Source organism: Mastigoproctus giganteus, chromosome 6, assembly GCF_048544385.1.
Source record: "Mastigoproctus giganteus isolate SK-2022 chromosome 6, ASM4854438v1, whole genome shotgun sequence".
Taxonomy (NCBI): domain Eukaryota; kingdom Metazoa; phylum Arthropoda; class Arachnida; order Uropygi; family Thelyphonidae; genus Mastigoproctus; species Mastigoproctus giganteus.
Genome location: NC_143580.1, coordinates 155,478,345 through 155,505,898, shown reverse-complemented (window position 1 = coordinate 155,505,898; position 27,554 = coordinate 155,478,345). Strand labels below are relative to the sequence as shown.

General features: G+C 35.6%; 1 protein-coding gene across 1 annotated transcript in view; it reads left to right on the top strand.

The window, feature by feature from the left end:
• Positions 1 to 21,779, top strand: part of elm (calcineurin like EF-hand protein 1 elm) — a 64,160-nt gene extending 42,381 nt beyond the window's left edge. Inside the window, exons 3-5 of the mRNA XM_090375411.1 lie at positions 6,159 to 6,349; positions 10,927 to 11,030; positions 21,510 to 21,779. Coding sequence (XP_090231537.1) covers positions 6,159 to 6,349; positions 10,927 to 11,030; positions 21,510 to 21,644 — 430 coding nt within the window. The 3' untranslated portion in view covers positions 21,645 to 21,779. The remainder of the gene's footprint in view (positions 1 to 6,158; positions 6,350 to 10,926; positions 11,031 to 21,509) is intronic.
• Positions 21,780 to 27,554: the final 5,775 nt, after the last annotated feature.

Genomic DNA, 27,554 nt, shown 5'->3' with positions numbered 1-27,554 from the left:
GGTAGACGAGCAAAAGTTTGGTCTTTTTCCAAAGCTATTGGCCACAACTTTTGCCCATCTCTGTCAAAACCAGATGGTTCTATTGCCACTTCAGCCAAAGGTAAAGACCTGCTAGTATCTTACTTTTTTTCTAATTCTTGTATTGATCTTGGTAAACTACCTACCATTCCGAGTACACTCCATTCAGTGCCTCCTGTGGTCTCTGTCAAAGGATGTCAGAAGGATTTTTAACACTGTTCGTGCTAAGAAAGCTCCAGGTCCTGATGGTTCTCCACTGGTTCTCAAAACTTGTCCTCTTAAACTTACCCCTGTTCTGTCACCTTTTTTCACTTTCTTAATCCAAAGGTGTTTTCAATTCTGCCTGGAAATTTGCTCATATTCAACCAGTTCCTAAAAAGGGTGACAAATCCTTCCCAGTTATCATCCTACTGCACTTCTACTCTTTCTAAAGTAATGGAGAAATTAATTAATCATCAACTCTTAAACTATCCAGAAACCTTCCATCTGATCAGTGATTGCCAGTATGGATTCTGTCAGTATCAATCTACTGGCAATATTCTGGCTTATGTTACCCATCTATGAACAAGTTCAATGGAAAAAAAGTTTGGTGAAACTCAAGCAGTTGCTCTTGATATTTCAAAGACTTTTGATTTTGTGTAAAAGTCTTCTAAATAAGCTTCCATCGTATGGTTTGCCAACTGTTTTTGTAATTGGGTATCCAGTTTTCAGTCTGCTCATTTTGGGTAATGGTAGATGGCTCTCTCTTCTGACTTCTTCACTAATGCTGGCATTCCCCAAGGTTTGGTTATTTCCCTTACTCTTTTATATTAATGACCTTCTTCCATTGACCACAAATTCTATCCATAGTTTTGCTGATGATAGCTCATTGCATTCCACTTTCCAGTTTGAAAATCCTTGCCCCTGCACAAACAGCTTCAACTTCTCAAATATCCACTGCCAATTCCTTAAATTCTGATCTCCAGGTAATTCTCCAGTGAGACAAAGATAATTTGTGATTTCAATCCCTAAACTCTGTCCTGTCTTATATCTCACAAAAAGGATTCTTCTGGTCCTATGCTTATCTTTAATGATACTCTGATTTCTATGGAAGATCATACATCTCTATTGGGGATTACTCTGAGTTCTAATCTCTTTCCTGGCATAAGCACATTACAAATATTGCTTCCTCTGCATCTAAAAAACTGGGTTTTTTCTTTTGCTCTTGGCATTACTTTTCTTCCAAACACACTCTGCACAAATCGCAAATCTGCCCTACAACAGAATATTCCCTCTCTCAGACTTCTAGATTCCATTCAAAAGAGGGCATATTGATTAATTAATGACTCATCTCTTTGTCTCATAGAAGTTCTGTTTCTGCTGCCAGGCGAGGGTAGCATGGTTTTTTCTCCCGGAAACTCAGATTTTTCGTTCAGCAAACAGAAAATCAACCTCAGAACACGTGCAATTTACAGACAATATGCATGGAGAAATGTGGCCTTAGTCACTGATGCTCCTAAAACCCAACAATGTTTCTGCTGCATGCCATTTCTATAGATACAAGTACTATAGGTATAGGAATTATAGAAGACTATTTAGAAGAACAGTGCCCATGGCACTGTTCTTCTAAATAGTCTTCTATAAGTCCTGCTTGCTCTCTCTCTTTCTCTCTTCCAAACCAGTCCGAACATGTGCTGCAACCAATCAACATCCTGTTACTGTCCAAGTTCAGACTCATAGAAGCAACCTTTCTTCCTCATTTATTCATTTCATTCAACTTCGATTTTCTGGAACAACCTGCCATCATACATATTTCCTGAAAAGTACTACAGAAATTCAAGTCTAATGTCAACAAGTATCTTCTTTCATCTTCTCAACCTTCAACCCATGCATGGTACTAAGAACTATAGGTTCTAATACCTCTTGTGCTTTGGGTTCTCATTAAAAAAAAAAAAAAAAAAATCTAAAACCACAGCTGTTTATACAAGGTGAACTCTAGATTTCTCATGAAAGATGTAAATCTATGCAAAGAAGCTGCAGAGGGCCAAGACTGAAATAAAAGAATCTTCTGGCCTTCGCAACAGTCTTTTCATGGTATAGACATTATAAAATAGAATTGGTCGCCATTTTTTTTTAGGAAGGCTCAGATTAATAAGACCAGATCTTTAACAAATCCTATTTCTAGTTCTGTGATTTAATAGCACAGATTGGCCCCATTCCCAGGGTAGGAGATCTATTTATAATGGAAGAAGAAAATTGTAAAGCATTCACAAACTTCACACAGAAAATATTCGAAATGCGTACATTTATCCAAAGAAGGGCAATTCAGCTCCCCTAGCAATTAAACAGTAATCAATAGCCAAAAATGCCCATGTCTCCCACTATGCCCAGATGATGACTTCAAAAAATCTGTCAGCATAGCTGTATTCAGCACCCTGATTACTGAACTGGATTTACCAGGTCTCCCCAGGACTAACCTGCCATGTGTAGGGACCTGGGGTCCTGCACCAATTAAGTAACCATGTAGGGGAGGGAGATGTACAGGCAGCCAGGGAAGCAGATTAGCTGAAAAATATTAGTAAGCTAGTAGCAAGGGAATGCAGTGTAGAATGAAAGAAGAATAAAAGAGGAATTACGGTAAAAGGGAATAAATGGTAGTTTTGGTGAAAGAGAGGGACCCAGTATGAGAGCAAGAGAGAGAGTGAACGAGTGTTATGGGAATGAGTGAATGTAAATTTTTTTTTTTTTGGCTGAATGAATATAAACTTAATAACTCATATTAGTTTATATATACTAACAAAAAATTATTCTAACACTAACAACACAAACACACTGACTTCATTCTTCTCTGGTCTGCAAAAAAATTGCAGCTGGGCCTGCATCTGAATAATATTAAGTTGAGGTGCCGAGAGAGAGTGCAGTACAGAAAGAAAGAGTTAAATAAATGAAACAAAAGCCAGAATGAGAGTGTAAATATGTGAGAGAAAGAACACCAACCATAAAATGTTATAGTTAAGTGTACACATAACCCTAGTATTTAATTTCTAATAATTTTACTTATTTAACCATTATGTATTAGTATATTAATTTATACTACACACCACTGCAATTACCCCCCCCCCCATGGGTGAGAAAGAGTATGAATGAGTGGAACAGAAGAATAGATATAACTTAACAGAAAATATAAGAAAAAAAGTACAAAAATAGAATAGAAGTTAATGGAAGTAGTGCGAATAAGGATTATGAGTGCAGCAAACATGCTCTCCCATTTCTCCCCCCCCCCTTGGGTAGGATGATGGCCTAGGCCCCCTTGCCCATCCAACCAGACACCATGCCGTGGCTGCTTAGCCAGCATGGTGTGGGATGCTGATACTGGCTGGTGGCCTGCCTTCTGGCCAGTGTGGGATAGAGCATCAATGCAGGTGCTCCTACATATGGATTCTTTCCCACCACCTTGGTTGTTTGATCTCTCATTCCCTCCCTCCCTCCCCTTTGACTTGGTGGGGTTTCCCACTGCCCACTGTCACATCAACCCCCAGAGCAGGATGGGTATCCTGCCCTGGGGTTCCCATTCTGTCCTCTCCTTTCACTCAGGTAGGTGCCTTCACTACTGCCCCTCTCTATCCTTCTATTGCTTTTCCCCTCCTACTTCCTATCTCCCAACTACCATCTTCTACCTCACTTTTTTTTTTTTTACTGGCCTCTCCCTGTCTGTAGCCTCGGCTGCCACAGGGTTCGCCCCATCTTTGCTACACTCCCAACTGCCTTCCAGGCACATTTTAGCTGCAGTAGCTCTTGCGCCAAGAATTCAATCAATCAAACCCAACTGCCTGGCCTGCCTCCTCGTGGCACTGGACAGGAAACAAGGTTTTTGCATGAAAAACAGGCCTTTAGGCTGAAGACGGATGAACAACACAACCAGCACTACACGAGCATGCACTAACCTACATAAATCTGGCCTTCACAGAGTTTTGTATTCGTCACATTGCTTGATGCGGAGTTGGGAAACCCCCAGAGCCGCATTACATTTAACACTATACAGTCCTTTCTGTAAAAGGACTCTTCGCATTCAAATTCCACATATCCTTATCTGAGTGGCACAATGTTTCTGAGATCCCTACAATGTCCATATTTGATGACCTAACCAATACTTTAAATTCCTCAAATTTGTTTAGTGTATTTTTAGCATTAGTGTACAAGTAAGTAGATGCACTCTTGTTTTTGTTACTTATAACCCCCAATACATCCTGTCTAATTGCTTGTCCTAGCAGGCCTTGTAATCCTTCACACTTTGTTTTACTGGCTTCTGTGTATCCCAATAGAAGCAGTGCAAGAATGAATTTCACCTTTGCCTGCAAAGTAAAGCTATTTGTCTGATCCCCAATTGTGCCCATTTCACGTCATAAGCAAGGTGACTACAAACTTAAGAGTGTAGAGAAGTGAAATACCAAATAAACTGGACCCCCTGCTATACGATATTAATTTGTTCCAGAGACACCATCATATCGTGAAAATATTGTAATATGAACCCAATAACATATTGTTTTTTGGTAATTCGTTCCAAGACTTCGGAAGCTGAAATTTTTGCTGTATAACTAAGCTATTTCTCTCTCTAAAAGGTGATTTTTATAATGGAAATTGTAAATATTGATTAAAAAATTTATATAAAACTAATATATTGATTAAAGCACAACACATTTACAAAGGCTGCTGTTGGCTGGGAGGAAGGACCATGTGGTCCAGTCAGAGACAATCATAAGCCCATCATAAAGTGAAATAAATAGGTGCCGGTTAATGTGATCACTGGTTAGTAGAATCAGCCGCTTTATAGAATCAAATTTCAAAAAACCAATTCAAATCATTAAAATGCACTACACTTTCATCGTTATCATATGTTTGGTTATAAGAATCAATTCTGAATGCCTTTGTGATATGTGTCTAAAGCACATTTCTGGAGGTCACCACCATAAAACAGTAAAAACAATTTGCAGTTTCCGGTGTATTGGGCTTGATCTTATTGCATTTGCAATAATACTGCTAGCTGGAATTCTGCAAGTTTTTACGTTACAGTGATGAAATTCCCCTTCCATGAAATCTTCAATCATATAAAAACCATAAATAAAATTTCAGAATCTTCTCTCCATTCCTATTTTTTAAGCTTCATAAACTTGTTACTCTGTATCTAACTTGTTCATATCGTGTTAGTTGCAATTTATGCATGCTGTGTTCTTTTTTTTTTTGTTGATTTCTAATCTTTTTTGCTCTTTTAAATTTTACAACAAAAAAAAAAGTCAGTGAACAGAAATATCAATTAGTATGTGCATATTGATTAGACCGGGGTTCAAACCTGTCACCACCAAATACGGAGGATGCGGAAAGGTCAAGGGAATGACCACCGCATATTCCTGGAGCAATATGGCCTTAGTTGCTAATGCTCTTAAAAACCAAATAACAAACTAACAAACCCTGAGTCTGATCTGAACCCCATCAAGCATCTTTGGGATGTATTGGATCGCTGAGTACGTGCACGTTGAGATCACCCAAAGAACAAGGCTGAGTGGAGGAACATATCCCCTGATATTTATAAAAAGCTGGTTGAGAGTATTCTGCAAAGATTAAAGGCCATCATAAAAGCAAAAGGTTTCAGCACAAAATATTAAATGACACAATAAAAGCTCTTTTTTGTGTAAAGGTTGGTGTCTGGATATTAATGGTAGGGCAGTGTATTTTTGAAACTGCCTTTTCTTTTTAATATAGTTATATTTTTAAAACTTGTATTTTGAATCTTGTTTTTCTTCTGCTTGCTGATATTACCCCCTCCCCATTTATTTTTCTTGTACTGTTCATAATAGAAAATGAAAGGGAGGGAGAGGAATAGCAATCATGTATAAACAATGCATATGTTCTGTTTTTAGTATTTTTCTGTAACATTTCATTTTGAATGTAGTCAATTTATTTAGTGATTAACCTTATTATAACTCTGAATGCAGATAGTCCAAGAAAACAGTAAAGCATGGAGAGAATACCACTTAATTTGTCAGTCAAAAATTTGAAATTTTGCAGTTTTAATTTGTAGTAAAGGATGTTTGTAATGTTTTTACACATTTGCTTGATCTTAGCTAAACTGAATGTGTGTGTGCACACGCTTCTTTTTAATGTAGTCGAGAAGATTTCCTTCGCATTCCAGAACTGGCTATTAATCCTTTGGGGGATAGAATTGTTCATGCATTTTTTTCTGAAGCATATGATGATCGCATAAATTTCAGACAATTCATGCGAGTACTTTCTCGTTTTCGCCCAATAAAAAAAAATAAAGAGAACAAGTTGAATAGTCGTGAGGAAAAATTGCGATGTGAGTATTTTTTTTGAAAAATTATTGTGAATTTAAAGTTTTCATTCACTTGAGCATAACTAATATAAGAATTTTTTTTTAATTCACTAGATTTCAATTTTTTTTTTCTTGAAGAAAATTCTAATCAGCATATTTTAACTATTTTAAAGAACCAGTAATTTCTAAGGGTCTGTAGTTTTTCTGTTATTTTAATAAAATTGTTTAAAAGAATAAAAATAAGTTTCTGGATGTTATTAATTTTAATTTCATATCAGTATGACATTTTTAGAAAATAGCAGGATCTTGCCAAGAACAGGGATTGACAGTAGACAGTCAAGAAGACAGGCAGTTTCCAATGTGGAAGCGTCCAAGCACGAGCTCCCACAATCGTGCCCTTTGAATCTCCGTGATATCTTTACTATATCCCATAACTGCTACTTTATCACTTTGATTTGCATGTCCAGGTGCATATTACCATTGCTCTAGCAAAGGAAGCTGTTCAGCTTTTCATATTCCGAGCTATGTGGCATAGTGCATTACAGATGGGATGGTCATAATTCAGTGATCACTGAGTGTGCACATGTGTGTATATATATATATATATCTGCAATTATGCCTATTTCCATTTAGCAATCAGACATTGAGTTCATTTTTTATACTTTTTTTGCTCTTAAGCTTGAATGTGCAAAGGGAAGGTTTTTTATTTGCTAAGTATTTGAAGGCTGGTGGTGCTTAGGTTTATTTGTAATGATTTTTTAAAAATTCATTTACTTGGTGGTATAAAAGTTAATGTTTTATATTTCATATAGTTATTTAATACAGTACAGACAGACTTAAAATTATGGGAGAATTCCTTTAGGCCTCAATTAAAAGGAGAGGCAGCCATGCACATGAATTCTAGATTTTAATCTTTTCTTTGCTGAACTCTATCTTCCCAAACTATTAGCATCTCTGCAATAGAATACCTTATGGGTATAAAAAAAAATACCCATGGAGCATTTTGAAATGCATTCATTGCACTCTGAATTGGTTTTCTATCTGCTTACTTCTTCAAACAGAAAGCACCTTCAGTTTGTGTGGAATATGAGTTCAACATGGAAATATTAAATAGTTTTAATATATACAGTGGGAAAGAATTCCACTTTATTACTGGGATGTGTTCAGTTTATTTAGGTATGAGTTTATCAATTAATAGAACAGTCCTAAATTTGTAATGTTAAGGTTATTTGATGTGAGATTTAGTTCTAAACTATTTAGCATTAGGTAGAGGCATATGATGCAAGAAAGCAAGCTTATCAACCAAAAAAAAAAAACCCCTTCCCTTTTCACCCATCCATTTACTCCAAATGTGTGTCTAGTTCTTCCTTGAACAGCAGGAGTCAAGGTTCACACTCTTATACTATACTACAACAGATGTAGTATAGTATTCTTCCAACTATAAACCATCCACTGGCTAAAGGCAAATTTCTGCACATCTATTCTACAATTGTATTTCTTCAATTTGAATTTGTCTCCTCAAATGAGTAATCTGAGCAGGAGGAAGAATCCCCTCAGCATTGAGCTTGCTCAAACCATTCAAGGCTTTATACACCTCAATTAGATTAGTCTCCAGACACTGCAATTTGCAGACAAACCTTTCTTGGTTATAGCAACCCTTTGTTCTACTCACCAACCTTGTTGTCCTTCTCTGTACTCATTTCAGCAGCTTTACATCCTTCCTAAAATGAGGCCTCCAGACGTGTATGCAGTACTTAAGGTGTGGTCTGACAAGGGGACAATCACCTCCTTATTCCTGCTAGCAATTTCCATATATCATTGACAAGACAATGAGCTACTTTTGTAACCTGTGTGCACTGCTCAGAAAACTTCATATCTGACTGCCCAATTATCCCCAGGTCCTTTTCATTCTCCACTACCCTGAGTGTAGTACCACCTAGTTGGTATGTTACTCTGGAATTACTACTACCCATATGCAGTACTTTGCTTTTGTCAATGTTAAACTTTATTGGCCACTTGTCAGCCCATCTTTTCTAGATCCTGCCGCAGTAGCATACTGTCATTAACAAATGCTGACCTTTGTATCATCTACAAACTTGGATATTAAGCTGGAACTACCTTAATCAATATAGAAAACAACAATGGGCCTAACACCAAATCCTGGAGGACTCCACTAATAAAATTAGTCCACAAAGAGCAGTCTCCATTGATTACCACTCTATCTTCTCCCACTCAACCATCCCCTTATCCATAGTAGCAAAAGCTCTCCTGAAATTCAAGTATATGATACCAAAATTATTTTTTTGCATTCAGTTCCTTTGTGACCACATCATAGTATCCAATCAAATCTGTCAGACAGGACCTTAATAAACCCATGCTGTGTCTGAACCCAAGGTCTGGAACAGAAGTTAAACTAACAGGTCTGTAATTACTCGTGCCACCCTTTGTGAATTGGGGACACATTTGCACATCTCCAGTCCACGTGGACCTCCTTGAAGTCAGGGAAGCTTTCATAATTATAGTTAAGGGTTTGCTTACTTCCTTTAATCTAACTAGATAAATCCCAACCACCCCAGATGCCTTTCTTATGTTCAGTTTCAACAATTGCTCTGTTATTACAAAATCATTTAGCTCCCTGCTAGAATTTGATAAGCTTCTGGTCTCCACTTCCCTACAGACTTCATGTGTGAATGTAGATGCAAAATACTCATTGTTTGTCAGCTACCTCAGCAGGTTCATCAACAATCGATCCGTCGATGTCAGGTGGACCAATCTGATTCATCCCCTTCGTTCTAGAGCTTACATCAGTAAAGAAGTCTTTACTATTTTTTTTTTTTTTTTTTTTGCATCCTTTGGGAAAAATTTCTCATAATCTGCCTTTGCCTTCCTAATGTCCTTTGTCAGTTGATTACAGACTATCTTATATCTACAATAGGCATCTGTCTTCTGATAATTTATATGCATCCTATGCATATTTCTTAGTTGGTGTGAAAAGCCTAGTGGCTTCCAAGAATAATTCCTTGAAGCTTCCCATTTAGAATTTGCTGTTGGTAACATCATAAGTTGATCCCACAGTATAGAATTTAAAAAATCTCTGAGACCACTGTGGTCACCTTTTTGAAAGCAAAAATCCTTCCCTTTATCCCTGATGGTAGTTACATCTTTCAGTAAATCCCACATCAGTACACTGTGTGATCACTGCCACCTAGTGGTCCCTTTATCTGCAGATTCGTAATGCATGAAGAATCACTGCTCATAATCATCAGATCAAGAGTATTATTCCCTCTTGTTCCTCTCGAATATACTGCTGTAGAAAATAATCTTCCAATAAATCCATAAAAGTCTTGCTTGTGCGTGATTATTGACCAACCCACAAATTCCAGTCTTAAAATTTCCAATTATACGACAATCTGATTTATTGGCCCACTATTTTTCCATACAACTTTTCTTTGGCCTATAACACACTCCTACTCTCAATTAGGTTTTCCCAGTGCTTATGTTACACCAGACTGACTCAACATTGCACTGTTCACCCATGTCAACTGTCACTTCCTTAGATTTTGTGTGTTTCTTAACTTACAGAATAACCCCTTCTACCATGTCTGTCCTTCCTGTACACATTGTACTCCCCAAATTCCAATTCTTCATTCCTATCTCTATGTGACACCATGTCTCTGATATCCCAACATCATCAGCCTTTAATGTCTTTACCAGCACATCAACTTTATTTACTATACTCCTAGTATCGGTGTATATGCACCTGTTTTTACTCTTAGTTACCCTAACACAACCCATGTTACTTGTTCCATGATGACTCCCAGCAGTCCTTAGAATCCCCAGTACCTCACTTTCCAGAATGCTGCTCATTCCAATAGAAGCGGTGCAAGAATCACTTTCACCTGCGTGTGGCTACTGTTAATTTATTAGTCTGTGAATTCCCCCCCCCCATGCTAGCAGTTTTCCAACCCACCTAACACTACCTCGATAGCATCCACAAATATTCTCGCACCCTTTCTATTTAAGTGTATCCCATCCCTGTAGAAACAATCTCTCCAGGCCCAAATCAATTGACAATGCTTTCATTATATACTCCCTCATATTGAGTCTGGGCAGAATTGCAGACACTTTCAAATTTAACCCTAACTCGTGACTCTTTTTCAACATTGTCCTGTACTTGTTAAGTAAGTCCACAGCTCTTCTACTCTCAATGTGCTAATCATCAATTAGGTCATTCATAGTGATCTAAACATTTAGGTCTTATAAATACAAAAATTTTATGCTCCTAGGTTTAAGCTTAAGATAAGTCATGAATGACGAATCCATGGTGAATAAGGTCCTGCTGTATATGTAAAATAGTAAGATGATAATAGTTATATCAGCCAAATACTAGTCTTTATTTATTCTTGATTTAAACAAGTGGGAATGCCCTCATTCAGGCTCACTTCTGAAAGCATCTCCTTCATATGCTAAAATAAATCAACATGAGACATGTACTCCCACTTGTTTATATCTGGGAATAAACTGAAAAGAAACAAGATTATGGTAATGTTATTTCCACCATTTTTGAAATTTTTAGTCTGTCATCTGCACCTTTCTTGCAGTTGCATTCAGAATGTACGACCTTGATGATGATAGTAAAATATCCCGTGAAGAATTACTTGCAGTCCTACATATGATGGTTGGAGCCAACATTTCTGAAGAGCAGGTAATAAGTCTTAAATATAGTTTAATAAGTAATTATTAAATTTTTAGTCTAATTTATACAAAGGGTACTAGGAAAGTTTTGCAATATGACGCAACAATGAATCACAGGAAGCTGCTTGTTGCTGCATGTTGAGACATGTTCATACGTGCATAGTAGCCGCCGCGCCAAGTCGATGGGCTCAGTTATTCATTAGTAGTGAGAGTGTAAAGTGCTTGCGATGGCATCGTGGTCACGAAATGAGATAAGGACAGTTTTGTGGTATAATTTCGTGCGTGGTTTAACCATAGACCAGTGCTTAGAAGAAATGACTCTTGCACTAGATGATGATTGTCCACATCGTACAACGATATTCAGGTGGTATAGAGAATTCCAAAGGGGAAATTTCACTCTGGAGGATTCTGAGAGGCCGGGAAGGCCACGAACGTCATTTACGGAGGAAAACATTACTGCTGTGAGGAAAATGCTTGACGGAAACAGGCGAGTGACCTACCAACAGATAGAGGATACTTTGGGCCTAAATGCACCAGCAATTCGTTCGATTCTGCAAGATCATTTGCACGTGAAGAAACTTTGTTCTCTCTGGGTGCTGCATCAACTGACTGAAGAGCAGATGACACGACGTGTGCCTTGGTGCCGGGAGATGTTAAAAAAGTTTGATAAGGGACAATCTCGGTATGTGAACAACATCGTGACAGGTGACGAGACTTGGCTGTACTATTACGATCTGCCGACCAAGACTCAATACAAAGTTTGGGTCTTTGATGATGACGACACACCCGTAATTGTCAGAAAATCCCGATCTGTAAAGAAGAAAATGATAGCTGTATTTTTCAAATCGAGTGGAATTGTGGAACGTGTCGTTTTGGACACGCAGAAGACAGTCACAGCTAAGTGGTATACTGAACAATGCCTGCCTAAAGTCATTGGATCTATCAAGAACCTGTGGCCAAAGTCAAGAATGGACACCTGGTACCTCCATCCCGATAATGCTCCAGCTCACCGTGCCAAAGCCTGCACCGAATATTTGACCACGACAGGACTGCAACTTCTCGAGCACCCTCCCTACAGTCCAGACCTTGCTCCCTGCGACTTTACACTGTTCCCGCATGTGAAAATGAAGCTAAAAGGGAGGCGGTTTTCCAGTGATGAGGACCTTCTACGGGCTTGGGACAACAAGTGTGCTTTACTCCCTAGTGGAACTTGGCAGAACTGGTTTAAAGATTGGTTTCGGAGGATGGAGAGGTGTATTGAATGTAGAGGAAATTACTTTGAAAAAATTAAATAAACAAAGCTGTATTGCAAAACTTTCCTAGTACCCTTTGTATATAGAGTCTGGGAGGCAAGATTATGTGCAAAATGATATAACATTAAACTATGGAATTGATGTGCTGCCGATTTCTTAAGATGTCTTCTTGCTTTATGCTGTGTTTCAAGACTTCCTGCCATTTTATTCTCAGTCTGCTCTGGCATCCCTTGGGATTTGATGCCATTCTGAATGCTGCACAATATAACCTAGAGGTAGCTACTATACAGAATAGTGAATTTTATATTCTTCCTGTTTTGTTTTAGTGAAATGCTTAGAGTTTACAAAAGTAAAAGTAAAGTGAACACAAGCTGCCCAGCAAAATAAAAATTAGAGAAGCAGGAAAAATCATCAGTATTTTTTTTTTTTTTTTTTTTTTGGGAGGGGGGGGGCTAATATCAAAAAAGATATTAACTGGGTCCAATAAACCATCTCCCCACCGCATTGTAATATTTCTACATTTTTGATTTTTAGAAATGTGCATTAATTCTTATTTATTAATCTAAAACAAATATTCAGAAATATCCTTAGCTCCTTAGTGAACTTTCCTAGAAAGTTTACTTGGCTCCCATCTTTCAGTAAAGTTTGTTATATTTTCCATTTAAATATGTAGCTATCAAATTTATCAATAGAAACTCAGAAACACCACAGTGGCTATTATATTTATTCCAAATATGTACCATATGTGATCTGCTAAGATCATATGCCAGGTGTATATGGTGTGGTTTTATGCTGTTGTGTATAATTGTAGCTGTCTTAGAAAGATAGAAAATACATATTTTGGAATATTTGCTGTTTAACACTTATAAATCAGCCAAAAAACACACCTCTTTTGCATTATCACTTTCAGTAAATTTTCTAAGTGTTACATGAGTACAGCTGGAAAAAAAAAAGATTACAGTTGCAAAATTTAAAATTTTACCTTGTTAGTGGAATTAAATGTTTTTTTTTTTAATTTGTGAGCATAAATAAATTGAGTCATTTAGAGAAAAGCTTAACCATAGATTAACCATGAAAGGAAAATATTGCACACAATACTGTATATACTAAAATAACACAAACAACAAAAAAAGATTTTTAGGATGTTAGAACTATTCAATTCAGATATGTAGGTTTTAATATCCTTTGTCTTTTAACTTGGCAAAGTAGTATTGAAAATAAAAGAAAAGCTCCTGAAGCAGCTTTGTAGTTAATCTTTTTGTAAATAGCAACTTAATTTATGCACAAAAAAATGGATTTAATTTCACATAATGAAGTTAAAATTCACAACTGTAATCAAATATATATTTTTAAGCTAGCTGCACACTGTTTTTTCTCTCTCTCTCTCTGAGACCAGCGCACATAGCTGTAATTAGAAAGAGGAGTTCCTTTTTTTGCATGGATTACAAGTATTAAACAGCAAATAATATTCCAAAATAATGATACCTCTCTATTAGAAGATATGTACAATTATATACAGGGACAATTATAAACAGAACTGCTGTTTCAGAGATGCTTTGTCCATCATGTCTTACTTATTCTTACTATGCCATGCCATGTTTGAAGTCCATTAGGTCACTCCTTTTCCCCATTCTTGCTATGGTTTGTACCCTTCACTGATACTAGAAAAGTTGTTCTGCATTTATATCCACAACTGTGGTCATGTGATGCAACGTTGTGGAACAGACCATTTGTGTGCACAGGAGGGGCGTACCTAATAAAGTGGCAGCACAGTGTATATCTCAGCATCTATAAGGTGTATTAAAATAATTTTTTTGTTATTTTACAGAATAACTCACGAAGTTTTTATGAAGGTTAGTCAAGTTCAATGTGGGTACCTTTTGTAGCTCGACAGATGTCAAAACGATACTCAAGCTCTTGCCAGCATCTGAGGCGTTATTGGAGCAGCTGTTTCAAATCGTCCAAATCCCAAACTTTTCTCTGGTACACACAGTCTTTAATAAAGCCCCATGCAAAAAAGTGCAGTGGAGTCGTGAAACAGTGTATCGTTGAAGCAGTTGCTCTAATAAAGCCTCAGATGCTGGAAAACACTTGACAAGATCTCGTTCATCTTGTACACAATAGTTGAGCTACAAAAGGTGCCTACATTGAACTTTACTAACCTTCATAAAAACTTGATGAGTTACTCTGTATAATAACAAAAAAAATTTAATACACCTTATAGATGCTGAGATGTGTATATTTTTGGATACCGCTATCCCACACACCCTGTATGACTATTATGGTGACAAAAACAAAATTCAGCGATCTTTGCTACAATTTATTTTTTTTAATACTCCACTGAAGCATGTTCATTATCATTCCCACTCAAATTGAGCATACATGCAGAACTGCAAGATGCACAGCACCTGCATTTTGTATCGTCAACGAAAAGTATAATTGAATATAAGCTCTCAGACCCAATGCGTGCCACAACCAGTTATTTTAGTTACCATCATATTTTTTGTGAAAATTCTCACAAACCTCTTTAAACTACGAACTTTCTGAATTTGACCTCTTTATTTTCTATAATAATAAATACAATGTGAAAATAAAATATTTCAAATTTGAATGAATTGAACTTGCCTACAAAACAAATCAAAAGGATTAAGGTTTTGCGAGATTTGCATAGTTGACTTTCAAAAAGTAGGATTTTTTAAGTTCGGATTTTTGTACTTGATGCTGCAAAACATGTATATTTTCAAAATTTGTTCACAAAAGTTAAAAATAATGTAGTCAATTGCTGAACTATATGATCATTTGGCAATAGAATATTTTCTCTTCTTTTAATGTGTCCACAATCTTGGCAGTAGAAACCCATGATTAAGCCAGCATCATCCTGATTCTGTCAAGTGTAGCAATCTACTTCCAGGGTGAAAAAACTTATGCATCTAGGAGAAACAATCAAATTGCTTTATTCAAGCTAAACTACAGGAATGTAAACAGCATAGACCTATCAGCTTGCTTGCTGCTGTGTTCAGGATTAGATTGTGTTCTTGGAGAGTTTATTAATTTATTTTGGATCATGAACTGGATTTGTATGCAAGTCAGTGCCACTCACTAGTGATCACTTGTACTTTTCAGTTTGCTACTCGTCTAGTTAACACAGCCAGTGTGTACTACATTTGCATCCAGCTAATATAGCCTCCCATATTAGCTGGATGCACAGTCTTAGATTTTATGTGCTTCTTAACTAGAGCATCAACCCCTCTCCCTTTGTGTAAACATAGTTTTCCCATATTAAAATTCTTCATCCCTTCTGTCGAAGTGACACCATATATCTGATATCCCCAAAATGTCTGTATTTGATGACTTGAGCAGCACTTTACATATATCAAATTTATTTACTGCCATGGTGTACATACACCTGTTCTTACTCTTAGTTTCCCATGTATTTACCTGTTTCATGATGACTCATATATACCTTGAAATCCCCAGCACTTTGCTTTCCAGTGGAAATAGTGCAAAAATCACTTTCACTTCTGCCTTTGGCTATTGTTTATCTATTGAAAATTAGCAATAATTTTAATATTATCAATTTCATTATTATATTTATGGCTCCTCTTTTGTTATAGCCTAGGATGGGGTGGGCAACCTCAGGCCTGTGGTAGTTTTCAAAATATATATATATATATATATATATTATTCTTTAGTAATATGATAATTTATGTTGTATTTTACTTTTAATATACTTTTATAGTGGTTTTCCTTAAATTATTTCTAGATTTTTCTGTTGTCCCGGAACTTGTATTACATCACATGGTCGTCAATGACGACCATGTGATGTAATACAAATATGTATAAAGATGTAATACAATAAATGTATAAAAATGTTTAATATTTTATCATTTTGTCATAAAGTAGTATTGCTACAGTTTTTCATCTATAATTAATATGACAATTTCTTTAGCAATACGTAGCAAGTTGAAAAATAATAAATGAATAGGCCCTGGGCATTTAAGATAACCGAGTTTAGGCTAGCTTAAAGACCAGTAATGTATTAACCATAATACCTATGAGTAGAAAACACCCGTAATTAAGAAAATAAACACTATAAACCACAATAGAAAGATAAAATAATATATATATATATATATATATAATGAACTGCCTGCTGTTTATTATATATATTTTTGAATTAATAAAATTTCTGACATAAATATAGAAAATATTCTGCGCATTGCTATGAGAAATTATTGATAAAAAAATAGAATCAAATCTCTTGTTAAATTTTTGTTACTAGAATTGCATTTTATCTTGAATTTGTACTTCATTTTTCTTAATAATAAAATTAATTATATGTACGTGAATATAAATATTACAATAAATAAAAACTGTTTGACAATTTTTTCATTATGTACCATTTTAAAAAATGCTAAAAAATTTGGCCTGCCATTTATAAAGGTTGCCCATTCCCTGCAATGGACATACCTTTTCTTTTAGTATTAACTAGCTAGCCTGCTTTCAATTTTTCTTTCTAATTTCTATTCTGCTATTCTTCATCTTTTCACTTTGTTTTAAGAGGTGTTCATTGTTTTCTTGCTGTTGAGTTAATGTAGCTTTTCTCTTTTTTGCATGTATATATGCTATTAATTGGTTTCATTTGCTTTTATGCCTATTCTTTCCAGATGATCATATTTTATTTGTACTTCATATTAAAAAAAAATGGCTGTTATAGCCTAGTACATATTCTTATATTTTGGCATTCAATTATTTCTAGCAGTTTTCTTTTGTTTTCATGAAAATGCTAGACATTTTTGGGTATATTTTAATCTTATTCTTATATAATTTCTGAAGGGCATCAACAACATCAGTGTTGCTTGGAAAGAGGTCACAACATTAACTTGTATGAATGGAGTGTGAAGGAAAGTGTACTATATGATTTCAGGGGATTCGAGGAATTGCCACAGATTGCAAATGAAATCATCAAATAGCTCAGGGCTTGACACCACTGAGCCTGATGATGTGACCGAGTTCGAGACCCATTCTCAGCCTCCTACAAATGAGGTAATGGAAGATTTGGCTGCACAGTTGACTCAGTAACAGCAGCACCAAGAAGAGCTTGTTTTATGGTCTATAAAAACCCATGGTTGTACGAAATTTCTGGCTGGGATTGATAGGTACCCACAGAGGTTAGGCAATATTGATCCTGACTGGGAATAGAACTGTTTTATTAGAAGAGGAATCAATGCAGTTTTGCAGCCTTATTGCCATGTTCTGCAGAGATGATCCAGTCCTTCACAATCCACAACCTTCCTCTCATCAGTAATGCCTATTTATTTATATTTTATGATGGATTAAATGTGATTTAAATGTATATTGATATTATCCGTTCATGGAGTAATAAAACTGACAATCACACAAACTAGGAAGCAACAATTGGAGACACAATGTATAGGAGTTCAATATCAAATAGAGATGTTAATCATTTCCATGACCACAAGAAGACAATAAATGGGTAACAAAAACCAAAGTGCTGCTTACAGTAAACATATATTTGTATATATGTTTGATCGAGATTTCATAAAAGAATGATAACGTATCTGTGATCACAATAAATGGCATACACTATATACAGTCTGTCCTCGTATAGCACGATAGTGGTGTTCCTGGAAACCCTCGTGCAATATAAACAACAGGCCCTATGGGAAAAGTAGGGTTAGGTGCCGGCCTCCCAAGATTGAACACACATTTGTTACCAAAAGATTACCAAACACAATAAATAATCGTAATAAAATACTTACGCATTTTATTATGATTAAAACACGTAATAAAAATATTATAATTTTCTATAATATTTTTTATTATTATTTTATTATAATATAATATAAAATACGTAAGTATTTTTTACAAATAAAATACTTACGTATTTTATTATAGCATTATAAAATATTGCTTCTATCGTAAGCAAACTTGATTTTTGTTTGATTTTCTATCCAAACAGATGACAGCCATTCCATCTCTTCCAATTCTTTGTGTCTTAATCTAATGGATTTTAATTACACTGAGTTGTTCTGTTCCTGCTATGAAATTTTTTATTTTCTCTGCATTCTTTAATTCTCGGCTTTGCCTCATTTAGGTCTGAAAGCACGTGCAATATCACATGGTCTTTCATTTCGCTCAAAGCGTTTCACAATTTAATATTTTTTCTCTATTGACAGAGGCGGACTGGCCATAAGCCTGACCGGGGGAGGCCGGTGTGATTTTGGCCATAAACACTAGTATGAGGCCACTATAAATTTTCCCGGGTAAGAATTAGATCCAGTCCGCCTCTGTTTATCGATATTGCTTTTCTTTTTCTCTCTGAATCTGTAGTGTCTTCACCAGGACGCTTCCTTTTCACACCTTTTAAGTATTTTACTCATTTTTAGGGAATAAAGCACAATTACAAAATGAGGAGGCACGCTTGATACACATAAACAAAGCTGTGCGCGTGTAGCAACTGAATAAACAACACTGTAAAGGCAGAGATACACTACTTAACACCTCACATTTTACTAAAACACATTTCTAGGGGTGACTACCATAAAACAATAAAAACAATTTCCAGTTGCGTTTCGGCTAGTGGAAACTGGTAGTAAACTCGATCTAATTGCATTTGCGATTATACCGATAGCTGGAATTGTGTTGGTTTTTACGTTATTATGGTGAAATGTGTTTTTCCCCTTCACTGATATAAAAAACAAATACATTTTCAGAATCTTCTCTTAATTCTATCGTGTTGCGTTCGGTTGGGGTGACTGTGCGTTCGACTGCCATTTCTTGTAAACACGAAAGCGAATCGTGCATAAGCGAATTCGGTTCGTGTTATATAAGATATCGTTCCCCTATTTATAAATTGTGTATGATTGAATTCGTGTAATATAAACACGCGTTATACGAGGACCGACTGTATTAGTATAATTTTTAGATTAATGCATATTATGGGAATCATGTATCTTAACAGTTCTTACAATCTAAAATATTATGAATGGCTAAGTTGCATTACAAGCAGATTAAGTCTACGTGGTATTAAAGTTAGCTGTGACTAAAGGTGCAGTTTAGTAGCAAGATATTTGCCCATGTTTAATCTAATACTAAAAAAACAATGCTAGAAACTAATATCAATCTATTCATCCACATAGGCATTTCTACACTGTTCCTTAAGGGCTCTGAGAAGAGAAATAATCAAACAAAATGAATGGTTCATGCATACTTGTTTCTGTTGTTCCTGTAGCAGTTTTTAAGGCCAATTTTTTTTAATAGTCTGAAATTTTGGATTATTAAAAAAAAAAAAAAAAAAAAAAAAGCGCATGCTTGCATGATGTCTTCCTCAGTGAGGATCTGATGTACTAGAACACATTAGCCAATGTCTTCATTTGTTATATCTGAACAAAATCATTATCAGGATCCGAAGAAATATTCATTTCCTCCGCAGATCTTTCCATTGGAACAGCAGACCAAAGTTGTTTGCAGCATTTGATAAGGGTAGTGGTGTCAGTTTCATCCAAGCTTGAGCAGAAAATGGCTATCTTTATGTTGACATTTTTAAGGAGCTACATTCTTCAAGTGCCTATTGTTCGTAAATTCTTTGCTTGCATTCACCTATAATTCCAAGCTGTCTGGTTCTATTGAAACTCCTTCCACCTTGATAAGCACCCCAAACTTACAGTAAAAGACAGGTAACCTCCTAATTTTTCGTTAAGGCTAAGAGCCCTTGATTGAAGGATTGGGTCTGAACGAGGAACCCGTTTCTCTCATGCTCGATGAAACCAAATGTATAAGGCCTCGTCCAAATTTTCATTTTTTGCCTGCTTAATGGTAGCTCTATTTCCTAAGCTGTCTTTTGCCAAAGTTCTTGCACAAAAGTTTGATTGTTTTCCTATTTTTTTTCCAATTGGAAACACTATATCGAGAGCAATCTTTTTAAAACTTTCCCTCTTATCACTGTGAAAAAGTGCGTTCAGTTTTTGTTCCGACACGGTTACACTCTTTCTTTTTGTTGCCATCTTCTGTTTAACCCAAAACCCTCAAAAACAGTAAAAACAAAGCAATACAGCAGGTAAAGAACTGAGATAAGGGATAGGTGTGGACAATGCTAATGGCAGCTGTCAATAATTGAGCGACTGATTTGAGTCATTTCCAAGAATGCATGATTCATTCCTCTCCTTCACGTGAAGCTTGTAAATATATCGTGCAATTTTTTATAAAAACCACTCATAAGTCAGTTATTTTTATAGTTCCTTCCACATATATTTTTTTTTGATAAAATTTTTCCCAACAGAAAATCCAGTCCAGATCAGCTTTCACATGTATGCAAAGCAATAATGCCACGTATAGACTAAATTAAATTATTTTCTAGAGTAGTATTAAAATTATTTCAAATAACACACAGTTGGCATTGCATTTGCAACTTCCTTAGATCGTGCATTTCATGCCATGAACCCCATTCAATTAGTGTCCAGTACTTGCACATTGTGAGGTAAATGGTCAGGTCCCAAAGAGGTCCATAGGAGGACAGGGAAACCAGTTGGCAACCTGCCAAGCCTTGTTGCATGGCTCGAGTTTGAAAGCATCCACTGCCAGCATGAAGGAGCACACGTTGTCGGCAGTGCGAGAAAGGTAGGTCTCCTTGGGCTCTCGATTAGGTGATCTGAGAACCCAGGGCATGGCACAAAAACAGTCCTTAAACTGCATATCAGATCAGACAACAGGTTTCCACTGTTCATGGTCCAGTGTTGGTGCTGATAGGTCCATGCAAGGTGCAGTTTCTTGTGTTATGCAGTGAGCATGGGTCTCTGATGGCAGTTTACTGCTATAGCTTACACAATCCAGCATATAGACCATATGGATATTGGTCTTGCTATTCCTATGTTGTACTGGGACACAGTGCTTACCACTAGTATCAACCATCGCTGTTATTTTTATAACATAAAATTGTAACTTTTTTTCATATAGTGAAATTTCTTATACAAAACTTTATTTGATAATAAGACATTTCTTGACAAAAATTTGTGAGTATTATTGATATTGGCATAATATCAATTTGATTTCAGTCAAGGAGGGTTTTACAGTGGTCCCATTGTAAACCTTCCTTGATTTGCGACCCATCAGCAAACACTTTCTTGTATATCTGACAAAATTGTTATAGACTTTTTAAAATTTCCCTTTGTATTCAAATTGCAAACACCCATTTTTTAAAAATTTTTTCTTTACAGTTAGCTAGTATTGCAGATAGGACAATTATGGAAGCAGACAAAGATGGTGATCAGATGATAACTTTTGAAGAATTTTGTGCTTCCCTTGACAGAACTGATGTTGAAGAGAAAATGAGCATTCGCTTTCTCCATTAATGGAATGGTACCAAAATGTTAAATAATGTGATATGTTGGTTGAATTTTTCTCAGTAATTGCACCAGTGATATTATTCTGCATCCTGCAGTCTGTTAACCAAGATGTATTTAAATTATAAAATTAATTTTTAAGACAGTATGCCCTGTGATAAAAATCTGTATATATGAAATAAAGAATTATATAAAAATATAAGTTAAAGGTAGTCGCTTATAAATAAAGATTTTGTATACAAGTGAAATAAAGTTTTACATGATTCTGATTGGTTAATGATCATTCATTTTAACATGTATTGTTAAACAAGTTAATACTTGCATGTCAACAAATGCCTCCTTAAATATATACTTAGTGTTACTTTATTTTGTACAGTATAGTGAAACCAAAGATTCAGAAAAATATGCTTATTTTTGGAGATTTTGTCTGGTCACATCACACACTGTACTTACTTGATTGGTCATCCAGGCAAAACTTTTCTAGCTTACTGCTACATCAGATGAATTAAAAAAAAAAAAAAAGTAAATAACTATTGGCCACATAACTGTAAAAAGATTTTTCAATAAAAACAGATTTATGTTTCTGATAAGCACTATCCTTTTCTTTTATAAAAGAATACATTATATTTATGTTAAAGTTTAGAATAAAACTTCTATATTTATTATTAAATTATTCTTTCATAAAAGCACATTTTTTTACGTGCTTGGTTTGTAATAGGAAATGCAAAAAAGCTTACCTTTGAAATGTCTTCTAGCTAATATTTGTGATGTGAAACAAAATTAACTTTTTTTTTAATGAAGTGTAAGGCTTTCCTCAGATATTTCTGGTAATGTTTAAAAATGCCTCAAGCTGACTTTTGAACAAGTATACAGGTTAAAGTTTCAGTAAGATATGATTCATGCCTCCCTTTCTGTTGTGTATCTTTTGATTTGGTTCAATGATAATTTGTTTAGAAACAGTTTTTGTCCATAAAACATTGAAGTAAATATACTGTTCCACCCTACAGGAATATTTTTTGAATCCAGTTCCTTTGTGCCAATCAAATTGGTCAAACAAATATATATATACAGGGTGTCTCAAAAATACACGACATAACTTCAGGAATGAGTTCCTCATATGTAGACAATAAAAATATTTTATATCAACATAGTTCTGGAAATGCTTGTTATAGGTTCCCAAGTTATTAACCAGAATGGTATTGACCCAAATAACTTATCATCCCTATAGGCTGAACCGCTGTTGGTGATATGATGGAATAATTGCATATGGGTTTTCCTCAGCCCATACATGCTGATTCTGAAAGTTTTGGATGATTCCGTCTCGTGTGAACTGTGCTTCATCTGTGAATATCACTAAGGCAGGAAAGTGGGGAGTTGTACCACACTGCTGCAAGAACCATTGGCAGAACATTACTCGCGCAGGGTGTTCTTGCAACACTCTCCAAATGGTCAAACGTTGAACAGCCAGTTGCATTGCTATTCTGCGTGTATTGATTCCAGGAGTGGCATGCATAACATCCAAAATCTCTTCCTCTACTTCAGGAGTCGTAGATCTTGGTCACCCTCTGTCGGCATCATGAGGTGTAAAGGTCCCATGTTCACAAAGGTAGCGATGGATACCTTCAAACGTTTTCCTGTCTGGACATCTTTGTTTTGGGAACCTTTTGCATTACAAACGACGAGCGTACAGAGCATTGCTGTCCACAAAAATGAGCACGGGAAATAAGACATTCCAGTTAACAACTTGGGAACCAGGAATTTCTGGAACTATGTTGATATAAAATATTTTTATTGTCTACATACGAGGAACTCATTCCTGAAGTTATGCCGTGTATTTTTGAGACATCCTGTGTGTGTGTATATATATATATATATATAAAAAAGCACATTCACTCGTCCTGAATTCTCTAGGTGGAACGGAACAGTATATTTACTTCAATGTTTTATGGACAAAAATTGTTTCTAAACAAATTATCATAGAAGCAAATCAAGAGATGTTCAACAGATCATCTCATATAAAATAAATTTCTTATTTATGTTATTAAACCTTATATTGCTAAGTCTGCTAAAATCTAATTGTAGTTTATAAACACATTTAGCTTTCTCTTGCAGAATTTCAGTGACATTTGTTATATCTTAATAATGCACAAAAACTTGAGAAATTACAGAATTATGTAAATCAGTTCTGAATAGTCAAAAATTAATGGAAACACCCTAAAGAAGCACATGATCATGTAACAATGAATCCTTGTCCTAAAAATTAGAAGTGCTGTAAGTATCAGTTCCATTAAGAGGGGTTTCTGAGAGGAGGGACTCCTGCAAAAGGGCACACATAAGAATCAAGCATTCAAGGCCTTAACCATGAGGGTTCCAAGCTGTAACACGTGCGGATCTGTGTAGCCATTGACAATGATTCCTGCCCACACTACTTCAAAACGTCTCTTTTTGTGATGCAAGTGGGACTGAATCTGGTTCACCATTTTCCAGATAGATGTGCTCAAAATCTGATTGAAGACTGTATCAGCTCATCACTAGTGAAGTAATACAGTCACTAGTGACTGTATCACTTCACCTATAGTGAAGAGCACTATAGCTCAATTAATATGTTGTCAACGCTAACTTTGCAAGCTCTTGTGTAAAGTGGTCGAGGAAACACAGAGAGAGAGTATAAACACCTCTCTTTTGAAGCTTTTTATAGACCCAGCAAACTGACTTACTGTGTTGTAGGGTCCATGATGCTTTACAATTAGGGCCATGTAACTGTAACCTTGAGTGTTGTGGACAGGGTGCTTTAGAAACTTGGCTGAGGTCTCAGACAAGTTTTTAACAGACAGGCTCTGTGTTTTGAACTGATTTTACAGTCTGCTTACAATGCTGCCGGTCACACTTGGCTGTCTAGCTACTTCAACACAATTTTGTTGTGTGTCTGTTCTCCCCATCTCAAAGAATTTGAGCACCAGTATGTGGGTGTACATGCACACACACATTGATGCTCAAAAAGTGGCTCTCATTCAAAAACTTAGGAAGGGGTGTAGCCCCTCAAGATTTAAGTTATTCTATTGGCTTGGACAAATATATTCCAGTGCATACCAAATTTAAATTTACTCCAGGTATAAGTAGTTTTGCTATATATATATATATATATATATAGTATTATCATAACCCTACATAATTCTAAAAGTGAATCTACATCACAGTGGACCCCCACTTTATGATGGACTCTCTGTTCTCTATGCGATACACGATTAATGATTATTAAGCTGTGATTATCCACTGGCTATAAAAGTAAAGACATAAAGAACAAATTTACACTTTATTACATTGCCAATTAACAAAATTAAATGATATGTAAAATTATACTACTCATATAGATTGCACTAACAGAAAAGCCCAATAAACTGGAAACTGCAAATTGTTTTATGGTAGACCTCCAAAAATATCACAAAGGTATTCAAAATGATTCTTATAACCAAACATGATAATGATGAAAGCGTGGTGCATTTTAATGATTTGAATTAGTTTTCTGAAATTTGATTTTATAAAGTGGCTCATTCTACTAACCAGTGACCATGTTAAGAGGCATCTACTTATTTCAGTTGTCTCTGACTGGACCACGTGGTCCTTCCTCGCAGCCAATAGCAGCCTTTGTAAATGTGTTGGCTGCATATTTTGTTTTTGCATCCTTTAGTCGAAGTGATTTTTTGTGTTGTGCTTTAATCAATATGTGCAATTTCCATTATAAAAGTCATCTTTTAGAGATAAATAGCTTAGTTATATAGAGAAAATTTCAACTTCTGAATTACCAAAAATAAAAGTGTTATTGGGTTCACATTACATTATTTTCATGATATGATGGTGTCTCTGGAACAGATTAATATTGTAAAGTGGGGATCCACTATATTTGTATTAAGTACAACAGTACCAAGTAATGATCATTGGTATAAGTGTGTGAGGGTGCTAGTGGAGGAAGTGACAGTTTTTGCATTTCAAGTTACATGCATCATTATTAGTGAATAAGTGTGTTGTGTTGTATAATCAAGAAACATGTTTTTTAGTGGAATCTTACTTGGAAATGAAGCCTTACTTGGAATGAAGCAAACAAAAATTTGTTGAATTCCCTTACACCAAGGTGAACAAAGAGTCGATCATGGATTTAATTTCAGTCGATCACAACGAATTGTAAATATACAGTCATCCCTTGATTTGTGCACCTTGTTCAATGAAATTTTTGAGATGGTAGATCGTGGCACATTTTGAAGGAAAAAAGTAGATCACATCGTAAATTAAGTTGGCCACTCCTGCCTTATACTAACTGTCCATGCAAAGCTGCAATTTAAAGATAATAAAGAACTTTTGAGAGTGTGGATAAGGAGCGAGAATAAGGAAAGTGAAAAAAGGTGAGGTTCTTGTTAGACAACATTAGACAAAATTTTTGCAATTTCCAAACAAATCTCTATGGAATCTCTAAAAAAAAACACCTAAAACCTTTTCCATACCAAATCACAAGCTTCATTTTCGGAATAATGTTAAAAAGCCATACCTCACAGTGAGCCAGTGAAATGTTGCAAGTTTTTTTTTTGGGATCGAATCATACCACAAGGACTTTGGGCACCTATGATTCCTGATTTAACACCTCCAGATATTTTTTATGGAAGGGTTATTATGCATAGAAAGCTTACGAGAACAATCAGTGGTGCATTCAACAGCTTAAAGCAAGCATTGAAAATTGGCACACTTTTTTTGCATCACTTGCAACATGATCAAAAGAGTGAATTTATGTATTGCTAACAGTGGAGGACACTTCAAGCAATGTTTATAAACTATTATTTGTTAATTATTCTTATAATAGATTATCATTTTTGGGTTTACTTTTAAATGAACACCTTTACTTTTATTTTAAATAAAAAAATGTAAAAGTTTCAAATTAAAACAGCAATTAGTGTTGAACCAGAAACAAAATTCATTAATTCAGTGTGAGAATGGTTAATCAAACTGCATGTTCAAATCCATATGGTACCATAAAATATGACAATAGCCTTGTATGTATTGTCCTGATCTTGTGTGGTTGTCAAAAAGTAACTGAGGTTTCATTCATTCATTTCAAGGATGGTACCATGTTGACCAGCCAAGCATGCCTATATCTAGAGAAATTCTCAGCCTTCATGCTGCTTTTGTTCTTTCATAATTTTTGTGGGTCACCAGAAGGTCAATAGACTTGCTGTAATTGGTGCAGCTGTAATTCAAATTTGAAAGTTTCCAAGTAACAAAAATAAGATTAGTTTACACAAACATCCTCCAACATGGTACAACAAATTTGACATGCATTAATTCTCTGATGGATACTTGACACAAGTTTTTGGTATGTGGGCTGGAATCTTGCTCCCTATAGGGCTGTGGGTAGGTCTCTGAACTAGAACATCTTGTTCTGGCTTTCAACTGCTGTTCCAAAACATCCAAAAGGCATGCAAACACTGGATCTGGATTTCAGCTTTGGATCCAAATTCATTTATTTATTTTTTTTTTTGATTGCATACAGGTAACAGTACTTCTTTTCAAACAAAATAGTTGTGCTTCAAATCAATTTACATTTTCTAGCTTTATTGGCTCATATTTGACTGTAGAGAGCTTATTGATTTCAGTTTGTGCTTTCCTTACTTTACTCTTTCATAGGTCATATAGGTGAATTAAGTTCACTATCAATACCACCTTTTGGGGAACTACACTTGTGGGTTCTGCCAGATGAAATCATGCCTATGGTTCTCTTTATCTTTCTTTTACGAGATATCTACATTCACCCTTGCACAGTCATCCCGCTTAATTACAGTAGTAGGTTGCAATAGTGCCACTATGGTAGGATTCTTTTAATTTCCAGCCATTATTCACTCAACTGTTTTTTTCTTTACTTATTTGTACTTTTTT